Source organism: Penaeus monodon, unplaced genomic scaffold, assembly GCF_015228065.2.
Source record: "Penaeus monodon isolate SGIC_2016 unplaced genomic scaffold, NSTDA_Pmon_1 PmonScaffold_1073, whole genome shotgun sequence".
Taxonomy (NCBI): Eukaryota; Metazoa; Arthropoda; class Malacostraca; order Decapoda; family Penaeidae; genus Penaeus; species Penaeus monodon.
In genome coordinates this window covers 12,501-27,500 of record NW_023639415.1, presented here as the reverse complement: position 1 = coordinate 27,500, position 15,000 = coordinate 12,501, and the positions used below count along the sequence as shown (strand labels likewise).

Sequence of the window (15,000 nt, the reverse complement as noted above, 5' to 3'; positions counted from 1 at the left end):
CACTCGAACCATAAATCATATACGCACATACCCACCTCATACCCGCCTCTCTCTCGCACCCCAGAGAGAAGGACAGAAGGCACTCGAACCATACCTCATACCCACCTCATACATAGCTTACACCAACCTCATACCCGCATACCCACCTCATACCCGCCTCTCTCTCGCACCCCAGAGAAGAAGGCTGACCCAGCCTCTGGCCCTTTTTTTTTTTCCACGAACAGCGTATGGGGAGTCGCGACGTGGCAGAGGCGGGCGGCGCAGAGTGGCAGAGGGACGCGACGGCCAGCGCCTGCACGGCCTTCACCCTGCTGAGGAGGAGGCACCACTGCCGGCACTGCGGGAGGATCTTCTGCTCGGGATGCGTCGATAACTGGATCCTGACCGAGGCGGAGAGGTGTGTGGGTTGGGGGCGGGGGGAGGAGGAGGAAGAAGAGGAGGAGGAGGAAGGAGGAAGAGGAAGAGGAAGAGGAAGGGGAGGAGGATTAGGAGGAGTAGGAGGGAGAGGAAGAGGAGGAGGAGGAGGAAGAAGGAAAGAGGAGGAGGGGAGGAGGAGGAGGAGGAGGGGGAGTAGGAGGAGGAGGAGTAGGAGTAGGGGATGAGGAGGAGAGGAAGAGGCGGAGGATGAGTAACGAAGGAGGCGCAGGCAGACGAAGAGACGACGAGCAGAGAAGCAAAGGAGAATAAAACTGTAGGAGGATGAAGAATAGTATTACATTATAAATATTATAGTATGATTATTGTGATATATACTAATTTAGTCTTTTAAATTTAATTTTCAGATTTTTCTTTTTTTATTTATTTATTTTATTTCACTAATTTCTTGATTTTTCTTTTTCTCCATTTTTATTTTTACTGTTTTGTATTTTCATTAACCTGTTTCTCCTCCTTGTTTATTTCCGTGCCTCTTATTCACTCTTTTTTCCCATTCCCGTCATTCGCTCGTCAACCTTTTTTTCACTGCTTCTTTCACTATTTATTTACTCCCCCCCTCCTTATCCACTTGCTTGTTTTTTTTCACTTAACGGCTTGACTTTTCTTTTTTTTTTTTTACTGGATGCCTTTTTAATTTTTTTTTGCTTTTTTTTTCATTCCTTTGTCATTTTATTTACTTTCCTCTCTCCCTTCCTTTATTCGCTCTTACTCTTTGTTCACTCTCTCTTTGTTCATTCTCTCTTTCATGTTCTCTCTCTCTCTTTCACTCTCACTCTTTGTTCACTCTAACTCTCACTCACTCCCCCTTCTCCCCTCAGCCGACGAGTTCGTATGTGCGACGAGTGCTTCTCCGTCCAGGCAGAGTTGGCTTCCCTCGTGGGCTTCGCTCCCCTCGGCGCTGGGGGAGCAGGGCGGAGGGAGAGGCAGGTGAGGGAGAGGGAGAGGGTTAGGGAGGGAGGCTGGGAGGGAGTAGAAAGGTGAGGATGAGGAAGAGAGAGAGAGAGAGATAGAAAGAGAGAGAGGGAGAGGGAAAGAGAGAGGGAGAGGGAGGTAGAGAGAGGTAGAGAAAGAGAGGGAGGTAGAGTGGATAGGTAAAAGTGGGAGAGGGAAGGAAAAAGGGAGATAGAAAGAAGACAGGCTTGTGTCCTCCATCAAAATAGTAATACAAGAAACGAGATGGAAAGTGGATAATTCGAGAAGAAATATAGGACAAGAGGAGAGAGGAGAAATAAAATTAAGATAAGTTGTTATTTATTTATATTTATTTAAGTAGATCGGTAAGATAGACAGGCATACATATATAGTAATATATAGAATAGGCTCTCATTAATTAATGAATAAGGTTACAAAATAAAATGATTTATTTAATAAAAGATGAAGATAAATTAAGTGAAATAGATATAAACAGAATATATGAAGAAGTGATAAAAGAAATAAAGTGATAAAGTTTCAGAAATATATTTTTAACCAAAAATATTTGACCAAGAACATTTTACCCAAAGATTTTAAACGGAAACATTTTGACCATATATTTTAAACCAACAGGTACCGAGTGTAAGGAACATGGAAAGAAAGAGCAAGAGAGTAAGAAAGACTACAGAAGGAGAGAAAAAGAACAGGAGGAGGAGAAGAGAGCGACGAGGACTTTGCCTTCATATCCGAGGAGGAAATCCAAAGCTCGCGCAAGCTCAGCTCGATTCCAGGTGGCGGCAGCATCGGCAGTGAGTCTTCTCTGCAGTACGGAATCCGAGTCCATCTGCCCTCCAGTGCCTTGCTCTCGTTGGAGTCCTGAGGAAAAGCCGCTGGTGGACTCCAGGTCTGGTTGCGCGCCTCTCTCTCTCTCTCTCGTCTCTCTCTCTCTCTCTCTCTCTCTCTCTCTCATCTTCTCTCTCTCTCTCTCTCTCTCTCTCTCTTTCTCTTTTTAAAACTTATTTTAAACTTTTAAATTTTTCATTGTACTATATAGATGAGAGAATTTATTATCTTACTGTATTACTCATATTGTTAAATTAATAATTATATTACATTATTATATTATATTATTGTATTATATTTATTATTTATATTACTGTATTATATTATATACTGTATTATATTATTTATTTTTGCATCCGCAGATTTAGGGTGAAACCGGTTGCCAGACCATCTCATCGCCGGTTGAATCTTCGTCCCGGCGTCATCCTTCAGTGGTGCTTCACCTCTGAGCCTAAGGTGCGCTACCTTATGTATATATATATATCATATTATATATATTATATTATATATATATATATATATATATTATATATATATATATACATACATACACACACAATATACACGCATATATGTATATGTATATATATAGAGATATATCTATATACTATCTATATATATATATATATATATATATATATATATAATGTATATATGTATTATATAGATATGTATAGGCACGTTTATGTGTGTTCTTTGTATGTTCTAATTATTTTATATTTGTAGTTTTATATCTGCTTCTGTTTTTGTTTGTGTTTAGGTTTTATATTTGTATTCGACTATTTATTTTTATATATATATTTATTTTATATGTATATATTATATATATATTTTTTTTCTTCTTCTTCTTTTTTTCTGTTATATGTATACACACACACACACACACATACACACAACACACACACACACACTCCCGACCACACACACACAAATATATAGATATATATAATATATATAAATATTAGAATATATATATATTATATATACAAACTCATTATGTCTGTAATCTATCTTATCTATCTATCTATCTATCTATCTCTCTCTCTCTCTCTCTCTCCTCTCTCGTTCTCTCTCTCTTATATTATATATAGTATCTATATATATATATATTATATATATATATAAACAATATATATATATACATACAAGTGTTATATATGATATATATATATATTATATATAGATATATATATAATATATATATATATAAATACATATATATATGAATATATATCCTTATGAAATATAAATATATATATAAAACAAACTATCTATATATATATATAGATATATATAAATCATTATATATGTAAATGTGTGTATACATGCAAATACTCACACACATATATATATATGAATTTATATGTATATATATATTGATATATATATGTAAATATAGTGTGTATATATATATATATATATATATATATATATATATATATAATAAATATATATAGTATATATACATATATGTTTTATATTATGTATATTAAATCCACGACCACGCACATACATTATATAGTGATAATATATATATATATATATAATATATATATTATATCGCACGGCGCGGGGTATATGATATATATATATAATATACTATATATAGAAATATACATATACATTATGTATAGTCAATATTATATTATATATATATATATTATATAATATATATATATATAGATATGTATATTATAGTATATATGTGTGTGTGTGTGTGTGTTTGTGTATTAATATATAGATATATATGATAATATATATATATATATTATATATATATTATATATATATATATATATATTATATATATATATGTATATATATGTGTGTGGTGTGTGTGTGTATAGATATATTTTACCAATAGATTACAGATAACATATATTCACACACACTACACACTCACACACACCACAAATTTCACACACAGACACACACACACACACACACACCCACACACACACACACAACACACACCCACACACACACACACATATATATATATTCATATATATATATATACATATATATAATGCATTATCTATCTATATATTAACTATATACATATACATATATATTTCAATTTATATTTATATGTTTATTTATTAATCTAATATTTTGCATATAATTATATAGTATATATATATATATATATAATATATATTATATATATATCTATATATATATATATATATATATATAATAAATATGTAATTTATGGATATCTATTCCTTTACTTTTTCTACATATTAGATATATTATAATATATATATATAATATATATAGTTATATATATAATATAATCTATATGTCACAATACTTATATACATAGTTTATATTTATAAGTACACACCACTATATCTAACATTTTATATATGAATATATATGCATATTATTCTTTTAATATATACACATATATATATTACATATATATTATATATATATAGTATATATAATATATATATATATATATATATAGACATATATGTATATTACTATATATTATATATATATATAATATATATATTATATATACTTAATCTACATATATATATATTATATCTATATCTATCCTATCTATATCTATATATTTATATCTCACAATACTATATCATACATATGTGTATATGCTTTGTTTATATATAGTCTATATATAATATATATATATATATATAGATTATATATATATAGATATATATATATGTATATAATATTAGGTGTGGTGTGTGTGTTTGTGTGTTGTGTGTGTGATATACGTCTGTATATATGCCTTTGTATATGATATATATCTATATTTCTATATATTGATATATATATATATATAGATATATATATATATATATCTATATATATCTTTGGTGTATAATATATATACATATATGATATATATATACCTATGTCATATATACATTTGAAATTAGAGTGTGTGTACAGACATTTATATTGTATAATATGTCTGCAAATATTACACATATATATTTAGAGGTTGCTATATGCATATTTTGTATATTTTTACATACGTAGATGTACATATTCATATACATCAGATAATCGATCAACATGATACAATACATATGCAACATTATTCCATTATATATATATATTATTAATACTAATCAATATATATATATATAATATATAATATATATATAGATTATATATATACATATAACACACACATACACACACCACACACACACAACCACACAACACTATACACACACACACATCACACATCCACCACCATTTATATATATAGATATATAATATATTATATAATATATATATATATACATATATAATATATATATATATATATATTATATATATAAGGGTGTAAGTTATATATTAGATATAGTGTTTAATTTCATATGCAATTATGTTTAATATTGTTTTTCTTCTCTTTCACATCGGTACTTACATAATGGTATATTATCATGTTATTAGTAATATTAATTGTAATATAAAGGGAGAAAAAAAAATGAAAAATCAGATAGAGTTTCATGTTAAATAGAACAATGATAATTAACATCTTGGTGTTTAGTACTTGCAGAACCACATCTGCGGAAACACAACACTGGATCCGCTAAGTGATGGTCACGTCACTAAAACTCAGGCTTAGGAACCTATTGACAGAATGTGCGGCGCACACGAAAAAACGCGTGGTAAGGGCCTGGGTGGGGGAACGACTCGCCATGAGAGCGCAAAGGCTTGGGAGGCAGAGTAGAAGGCAGTGGGCGTTCATGAAATGGCTCTTGCATCATTTCCCCACTACTGCAACATGAGGTTAAATTAAACCACATGCGGTGCAGTTCATGGGAGGACAATACCAACCGCATATAATTATATATATTATATATATCAAGTATTTATACATGATCATGTATATTCATATATATTGACACATGCGACACCAACACACACACACACACACACAACACACACACACACAACCCCACACACCACACACACACACACATATATTATATATATATATATATTATATATATATAATATATTATATCTGATTATATATATTATTATATAAGATGTATATACATAGATGTGTCTCTAATCCTAAGAGAAAAAAAAAGAAGGATTGATAATTATTATATATATATATATATATAATTATTATATATATATATATATAGTATATATATATATATATATATATATGATATATAATGTAATATATTATATATTTATATATATACATATTTTTATATATAGATTATTATTTAGATAATATATCTATATATATATCTTATATTATCTTATATATATATATGTGTATGTGGTGTGTGTGTGTTTGTTTATCTTTATATACGTAGGTCAGGAGAAGTCAAGGGTCAGCGGTCAGGCCCAAGTGGGTGCATAAAGCAGAGCCGTCGACATAAAAAAAAAATGCCAGGCATATATATATATGTATTATATATAATATATATATATATATATATATATATATAGTATATATATATTATTTATATATGTATATATATTGAAAGATGGAATTATTCAACGCCACACCGAGTGCCCACGGGGAGTGAGCGTGAAACTTCGCTTATCATTACTCCAAGTTGAGTAGATTAGGTAATGTCTATGGAGCTAGGAAGATCCTAGTTTGCACATCTACTTTTAGTGTTCGTGTCAAATGGTTGGTTTAGCACTGGTCCACCGTTTCATACCCGGAGTGACCTAGGTTCGAATCCTCTCAGGAGTGTTGTTATTTATCGATATGAATGCGGGCATTGCTTATTCCATCTTTCTTTAATATACCTCAGTACATCTGACTTGGATTTAATTGCTTAAATCAATTCCACCGAGTGCTCACGGGGAGTGAGCATGAAACTTCGCTTCATTACTCCAATATGAGTAATTAGGTAGATGTCTATGCTACGTTTAGATCCTAGTTGCACACTCCTTTTTAGTGGGTCGCGTGCATGGTTGGTTAGTCACTGGCCCTCTGTTTCAATACCCGAATGGCCAAAGGGTTTCGAGTCCTGTCTGGGAAGAGTTTTTTATTTATGTGGTATATATATATCATATATATATCTATATATCTCTCAATTTATATATCTTTCTCTCTATATATATATATATATATATATATATATACTGGCATTCTTTTTATTATGCCGACCCTCTCTCGCTTCTCACATCCTTAGACCTGGTCCTTTATGCCCACTTGGCCTAACCGCCTGACCCCTTGACTTCTCCCGAACTGCCTTTCGATTTGCCTGTTTTCTCTCTTCTTCTTCAGATTGGAATCATTATTAACTTTCTTTATATTGGATATATTATTTACAATATCATAATTTTCGATCTCATTATCACCATAATTTAGGCACATTCTGTAGCCGTTTTCATTTGTCATTATTTCTTGTCATTATCATCATTTCCATTATCATTAATGTAATAATTTTACTTATTATTAGATAGCACTATCATTATCATTGTTATTAATTTTGTTGTCATCACCATTAGTTTAAACACGTGGAAAAGGGGGAGAAAAAGATAAATATACTCTATATCTTTAGTCGTTTTTTACACAACTGTCTTTACAAAGTTGGATGAAATCACACTGACTCGACCCTGTCGTCTTCTGCCGACTCGTCGCTGTCGTCTTCTTGTGTCGACTCGTCGCTGTCGTCTTCTTGTGACGGCTCGTCGCTCTGTTTTTGTGTCGACTCGTTCCTGTCGTCTTCTTGTGACGACTCGTCCCTGTCGTCTTTCTTGTGACTGACTCGTCCCTGTCGGCTAGCCCCTTAGACTTGGCTCTCCTGTCTAACCATTCGCCCTGTCCCCTTCCTCCTCCCTGCGGATGCACAGGCTCGTCGTTTTCTGGTGCTTTCCTAGCCTTGCCTCTGCTGCAGCTGCTTGCTGAGGCTGTCTCTCCGCGCCTCCGCTCCCCAGCCCCGTCCGTGGCACTCGCGGCGGAGTCTCATCGCTGGCAGCTGCTCCCCAGGACCTGCTCTTTCCTGCTCTGAGGGCCGAGGATTGAAGTTTTTGTTTCTTTGTTCGTTGTTCTCGACCTGCCCACTGAAATGTCAGGAAAGAAAGAATTACTTTTATCTACTTCTCATGCTTATCCATCATCGTTCGCTTTTCCCTCCTCTCACTCAAAGGCTGGCCGGTGCCCTGAGGCACTGAGCTACATGAAGTCCTCCTACTTGCATGAAACCAGACCAGATCCTTCCCTACGGAGCCTCTTGTTGCTATGAATCGTGTCTGTGTGTGTTTGTGTAGGTATACATATTCATTTTTTCACAATTCCCTCCTCTTACACGTACACATTCGTCACAACCAGAAACGTGTACGCAAACATGAAAGGGAAAACATCCACAATACTTAATGAACGAATCGTAACGTTTTCGGAAAATCGTACAGAGTTCCTGATGAGGATCTCTGGACTAGTTCGAAATGATACGATTTAGTTTTAATTTCTTATTGTAGTTTTCTTTTTCACATTATTCCACATTTTCTAAGCCCATATTTCTGTCTGGACGTGTGACACACTTACAGTCATTCGCTTTAATACGCTGTCTTCCTCTTCTTCGATTGCGAGTCCTTTCCTCTTTCCTCTGTCTTGGCTCTGATTTTTTTTTCTGAAACAATATCATTTTAGGTTATTTTCCATTTTTGGGCATACAACTTAACTTAGTCTCCAAACGCGTGTGGTCGAAGATTGAGAGCCCCTACCTTGAGGGCCTCGATCCTCTTGTCTTCGTCGCCTGAGCTCGCTCTCATGCTCGCCTCTCGCTTTTCGGCAAGCCCTCTTCCTTCTTCCTCTTCTTCCCTTCTTTGGATTTTTAACCCTTTCATTGTGCTCCTGCCTGGAAACCAACGTATTTAAATGAGACTGAGTCTCGAAAGCGTGTGTTTGTTGACGATATGTATTATCTATTCGTATTTGCGTGCGCCCATATCAACGGTTCCTTGGTTTCCAAACGAGAACTTACCTCGGCCTGTGTGAGCTCGCTCTCCTTCTCTCGGATCTGCCTCGTCAGCGCTCGATTCTAGCGCCCTTCTTCTTCCAGACGAGACTGTAGGCAAAGCAAGGCTAACTGTCATCTTTCATCTATGTTCCCCTCTTTATCCTCTCTCTCTCTCTATCTCTTTATCTATCTATTCATTTATCCACCTTTAAGTGTATACATGTATCTATCAACACCTCCCTCTCTGGTTTTCTTCCCCTACCTCATTTTTACTCTGTTTATCTATCTCCCTCTGTCTCTCTCTATTCACCTCTATATTAACACATCTTTCTTTCTCTTTCTATATCCCACTCTCTCTCTCTCTCTGCTTCTATCTCTTTCTATCTATCACCTTCTCTGTATCTTTCTCTTCCTTCCTCCCTCACTCAATCTTTTTATTTATCCCTTTCTGTCTGCCACTGCCTTGCGCTCTCGAGTGTTTTCTCGTGTTTTTTTCACTTCGGCTATTCTGTTCATTTACAATACACGACACCTACACTCGCGCTACATATGTCTATACAGTACACATTACAATATACAGACTGCACTATTAACATATCCATGCATGTAACGAAATATGACTTGAAGTCCTGTATTTGATCACGACAGTCGATCAACTCACCTGTACGTTCACTGCTGTTGCCTAAGATCTGTGATTTGCTCGTTGATACCTTCCGTCTCTGCTCATGGTCCCTCGCCTCACTCTCACACCTTCGCTGAGCGCAATTTGCCGCTTGATTCACTTGCTCCTGAAGGCGTGAGATGTTAGGTTAGGATGTTGCGAACAGAATCTAACACTTGATTTGCATCTGCTTGGTGTCTTGTCGCTTCCTTAAACTTTCAGGAATTTAAGTTTCATTAGAGAAAAAGAAGTATAATGTTCCTACGGTCGGTCGATCACTCTCTATTTTTTTACTCAGTTGATCTACCAGCTGACACGAGACATGCACCTCATGAAGAATCAATGTAATTCCTTCTGGCATAAGATACGGCAGAATATGGATAATTCTTCCCGCTTTTCTTAAGATATGATGCGGGTTCTTCTCTCTCTCCCACCTAACTTCTGACAAACTGTTAAAACTTTCTCTTCCTCCTCTCTCCCCTCCTCCACTCCATCCTTCTTCCGTCTTCTTATTACTCTTTCTCTCTCCTACCCTCTTTGTCTCTCTCCACTCTTCCTTTTTCCTCTCTTCATCTCCGTCCTACCTTTAGCTCTTTGATCTCGTCTTTTGGTCTTTCCAATCTCCTAGCATCAGGCTCTGTTCTCCCCTCTCAGGTCGGCTGCCTCGTCCTCCTTGGTGTTGGAAGGCTAGGTTCGAGTCCCCGCAGTTGGTCCTCCGTACTCGGTCTGGCTGCGGACTACGCGGCGTCAGGAATGCTTCTATAGGCCAGGGATCAGATACCCGAGAACAACAACTCTCTCTTTGTGCACGTACCTTTACCTGTTTGATTTCTGTCTTCGCCTTCTCCTGCTGCTCCTCCAGTTTGTCCTGCAAGGGAAAACAGTCTCAGGAAAGTGTCTTCTCATATCTTTCTCGTTACCGAAAATCCTCACGCTTATTGCCTCTTGTGGCTTCCCTACTATCATCTTGTTCTCTCTTTCCTTCTCTCCTCTCCTTAGTCATTCTCTTCTTCTCCCTCTCCGTTTCTCTTAACGCACCTGCATTAATTGATATTCCTTTTCCTTTTCCTGAGGTCCCTTCTTCACTTTTCGATTTCCTTCTGCAGGTGGCTGGCCTCGCGGCCTCCTTCGAGTCGTACTTCTTCTTCATCTTCTTTCTGTTGCTCCTCGAGTTTGTCCTGCGAGGGAAAACAGTACTCAGAAGATGTATTCTCATATTCTGTCTACTTAAACTCCCCACTTCCATGTTCTCTGTGGTTTCCCTGCTATCACTTTTCTCTTTTCTTCTCTCCTCTCCCTTCTTTTTCATTCTGATCTCTCCCTCTCTGTGTCTTTTACACACACCTGCTGTTTTTTTTTTTTTTAATTTGGGTGTCCTTTCTCCTTTTCCTGAAGATCCTTCTTGATCTTTCCGATTTCCTTCTGCAGGTTGGCTGCCTCCGCCTCCTTCGAGTCATACTTTTTTCTGCATCTCCTTCAACTTCTCGAGTTTATCCTGCAAAAGAAAACAGGAATGTCTTCTATTTTTGTACTCGGCTTCCTAATATCACAGTTACCTTTCTCTTTTCTTATCTCCTCTCCCTCCATTCTTCATTCTCTTCACCCCTCCCTGTGTCTTTTATACGCACCAGCTTTAATTTGATTTCTTTTTCCTTTTCCTGAAGGTCCTTCTTCAACTCGCCGTTTTCCTTCTGCAGGTTGGTTGCCTCCGCCTCCTTCGAGTCATACTTCTTCGTCATTTCCTTCTGCTCTCCTGAGTTGATCTGTCAGGGAAAACGGTCTCTAATGCGTCGAGGAACTGCTTTGCGCCGAGCGGAACCGGACCAGCTGAATCATCGTGCTCATTAAATAACTCGGTGAATAAAGCGGATTGAAGTCGAGAAGCAGATCTAAGCGATCATCTCTCAGGTTCATCCTTACTCTACACACATTAATTTCAATTTTTCCATTCTTGCCTTTCTTCTAGTGCTCCGCATCGTACCGCATCTGCACACATAACTGGAACCGTTGGGGAAAATAAGAACTAACCTGCCTCCCCTTAACCTCCTTTTCTTCCCGCCGCAGATGGCAGCCCATTTCTCCGCCTGAAAAGTATGTCGTTTGGTTGTCTAAATTTTTAATGCATATAATTTTTTTATTTCTTCGCTAATAAACAATAGTAATTGTAGGCCAACGCCCATGGTGCCCAACCTTGGTTTCATATAAAAGTCCATTGCCGCGTCATTACCTATGGAGAAGAGTCATCAGCGAAGGTTTCCCCAACAGGCCTGAGGGGTCTCCGCCCTTATTCTTCTTGCTGTGGACGCCCCCGAGCCAGTCGGACGCCCCACCGCGAGAAGCGTCCGTTTGAAGCTGCGGTCGTGGAGAGCCGTGTTTCCCGCATCGTCCGACGAGGGTCCACGTGGCCCAGCTCGCTGCAAGAGATTCCAGCGCCCCCCAGTGCCCCTGCTTGGCTGCAACGTGCATCGCCGTTCTGCCTGAAAGTCGTCTGAGTTCAGGAGGCGTTCAGTGCCTTCGCTACACATTAGCAAAAACTAGAATAATGGTGAGATATGAATAAAACCAAAATGTACTAGTAATAATGATGAATGCAAATGCACAGGGAAAAATCATTGAACGACATGTAAACTAGTAATGATGATGAATGCCAATGCACAGGGAAAAATTCATTGAAACGAAATGTGCAACTTACTTAATGTGAAGACTGGAACTATATGACGCTGAACAATTGCTATTGACATCAATTATTAAGACAAACTTTGATGGTAATCACATACATGATGATAATAAATGTTATTCATTGTCTTAAAACCAATAACGATCATATGATAAAGATAAACAAATTGATAATCAGTAAGTAAGAACAAGAATAAGTTAAAGTATAAGAAAAACAATGAGAACTGGACATTTTGCAAGAAATTGGAGATCTGAATGCTTCTTGTCAACGAGTGAGTGAAATGATCAAAGAATGATTGAGCGAAATACAAAGAAAAAAGAGGAGGAAGTGCACATACGCAAGAGACAGGTGGTTTGATGAGAAATGCGAAGAATTTGATAATCAATAATAATAATGATTTAATAATATCAAACAATCTCATTTAATCATCTAATGATCTACTAATCTCATTTAATAATGTCAAATATCAAATTTATAATGTAATAATAACGAATTAAACAATAATATTAAAAAAAAACAAGAGTGATCTTTCGGAAGAATGCACCGCACATGCACGACAAAGTGAAAATTATTCTAAAAGCCCAAATTCGCAACTTAGGATCGAAATAAATGATGATATATAATGACGATAAAGGGGAAGTTCTGAATAGGTGGAGAAGAATACTCGGCGTTGTTTATATGGTGATGATGAGAGAGGCGCAACCTGAATATGTAAGACTGGCGGAACTAACCGATCAGACACACGAAAGCAAACTTGTGTTCAAAGCATGACACGAGTAAAAGGTACTGGCATGAAAGGATTGATATTGCTTCGCTGACCATGACGAAGTCCCTCTGGTGAACTATAGGCAAGATAATCAGGCGGACAGATATCAGGCAGGTGGGTTTGATGCAAAGAGACTTGCGCAGTATGTGTACCGATGAACAAGCAGCAAGTACAACAGACATAATTTAGTAATTGTTTGATGTCCAACTATTGGTTTCTCTCCCATCACTACTTCCCTCCTCCTCTCTCTCTTTCTCTCTTCTCTCTCTCTCTCGATCTCTTTCTTCTCTCTCTCTCTTCTCTCACCCTTATCTCTCATCCTCCTCTCTCTCTCTCTCTCTCTCTCTCTCTCTCTCTCTCATCGACAAAAGGACGAAGATAAACGTATACGCAGGGTAAGGAAAGGGCCCTCCATGTTTGACGCATAATAATTGCCGATGTGCATTTCTTACCTTTGGAATGAGTGTCTTTTGCAACAAGTAGAGAAACTGGTCTAGAGTTTCCCCCACTCTCACTTGGCAATTTTCTCTAATATAATAGATCATGAGAACAAATATTGTCTTTGGGAAATTGGCTAATTGGTAACAGCGCTTTGACTGAGAGAAAAATGACGTTCATAAGCACAGAATACAGAAGCTCAGACCACCAATTAGCATCAACACCACAGGATGTGAAGAGAGCAGTCACAAGAAGCCATCAATATGCACAATACTTGCATGGAAACCACGTTTTCACCTCATAAATAACGCGGGAGTTTGGCTGAAGGTGCCAATTAGTCCATTTTCCCAAGACAATGTTTCTTCTCGAGATGTTCCACAAGTCACCAAATAAATTAAAATATAGAAATGCTAATTTTTAAAGGAATTGGTTATTTCTCAGACGATCATGACGATTATAGTATGATGATGATGATGATGATAACAAACAAAAATAATAATGATATAATTATAATAATAATAATAATCATCATCATCATAAATATAATAATAATAATATAACAAATTTAATTAGTTGTGTGTCTCAAGGAACGGTGATTACAGTACTATAATAATAATATCATTAATAATCATCATCATCATCATAATAATATGACTATTATTATTTTGTTGTTATAATTATCATAAACTTTCATGAAAACTATACAAAATAATACTGATTACAGAGATAATAACAATGTAGATGATAATGACAATAATCAAATAAACGTCGATCCCGTCAACTTACCGTCACAATCTCTGGCATTGAGGTCGCTCCCCCCCGCCATGAGGACGTCCACCACTGCCTTATGACCCTCAGAGGCAGCAACGTGCTGGGGGGTCCAGTCTGAGGGAGGAAGAAGCTTGTATTAAGCGTCGTGTTGATGGATGATGGAAAGGAGGGTGGAAAAGGAATTGAAGGTGAGGATGGAAATGAGGATGGGAATTAGGCTAACGAAAGGAAGGGAAAACACAGATAAAGAAAGAGGGAAGAATGAAAAAAGGAAGAGGAAAGATGAACGGAGAGGGAAGAATAAAAAGAAAGGAAGAGAAAAGATAAAGGAACAGGGAAGAATAAAAAGAAAATGAAGAGATAGAGACAGTATATCAGTGAGAGGGAGTAAAAGGGGAAAGAGCAAAGAGCAAAAGGAGGAAAGAGCTAAGGTATGAAAGAGTGATGGGAGGAAAGAGCAAAAGGAGGAAAATGAGACGTATGAAAGAGCGAAGGGAGGAAGGAGCGAAAGAAAGAAGATAAAGGAAAAAGTGAAGTGAGCAAAAGGTGACGGAATAAAGAG

At 36.5% G+C, this 15,000-nt stretch overlaps 1 protein-coding gene and 2 long non-coding RNA genes across 3 annotated transcripts in view; all 3 read right to left on the bottom strand.

Moving 5' to 3' along the window:
* Positions 1–10,843, bottom strand: part of LOC119568765 (nuclear mitotic apparatus protein 1-like) — an 18,492-nt gene extending 7,649 nt beyond the window's left edge. The window contains exons 1-2 of the mRNA XM_037917212.1: positions 10,825–10,843; positions 10,601–10,654 (exon numbers count right to left, since the gene is read on the bottom strand). Of these exons, the coding sequence (XP_037773140.1) occupies positions 10,601–10,654; positions 10,825–10,830 (60 nt within the window). The 5' untranslated portion in view covers positions 10,831–10,843. The remainder of the gene's footprint in view (positions 1–10,600; positions 10,655–10,824) is intronic.
* A 320-nt stretch (positions 10,844–11,163) lies between these two features.
* On the bottom strand, positions 11,164–11,535 carry LOC119568768. The gene is made up of 2 exons (XR_005228158.1): positions 11,415–11,535; positions 11,164–11,281 (listed from the first exon to the last, which is right to left on the bottom strand). It is a non-coding gene; the product is annotated as an uncharacterized LOC119568768 (long non-coding RNA).
* Positions 11,536–12,162: 627 nt separating this feature from the next.
* LOC119568767 overlaps positions 12,163–15,000 on the bottom strand; it is a 13,615-nt gene continuing 10,777 nt past the window's right edge. Inside the window, exons 3-4 of the long non-coding RNA XR_005228157.1 lie at positions 14,454–14,552; positions 12,163–12,263 (exon numbers count right to left, since the gene is read on the bottom strand). This is a non-coding gene — a long non-coding RNA (uncharacterized LOC119568767). The remainder of the gene's footprint in view (positions 12,264–14,453; positions 14,553–15,000) is intronic.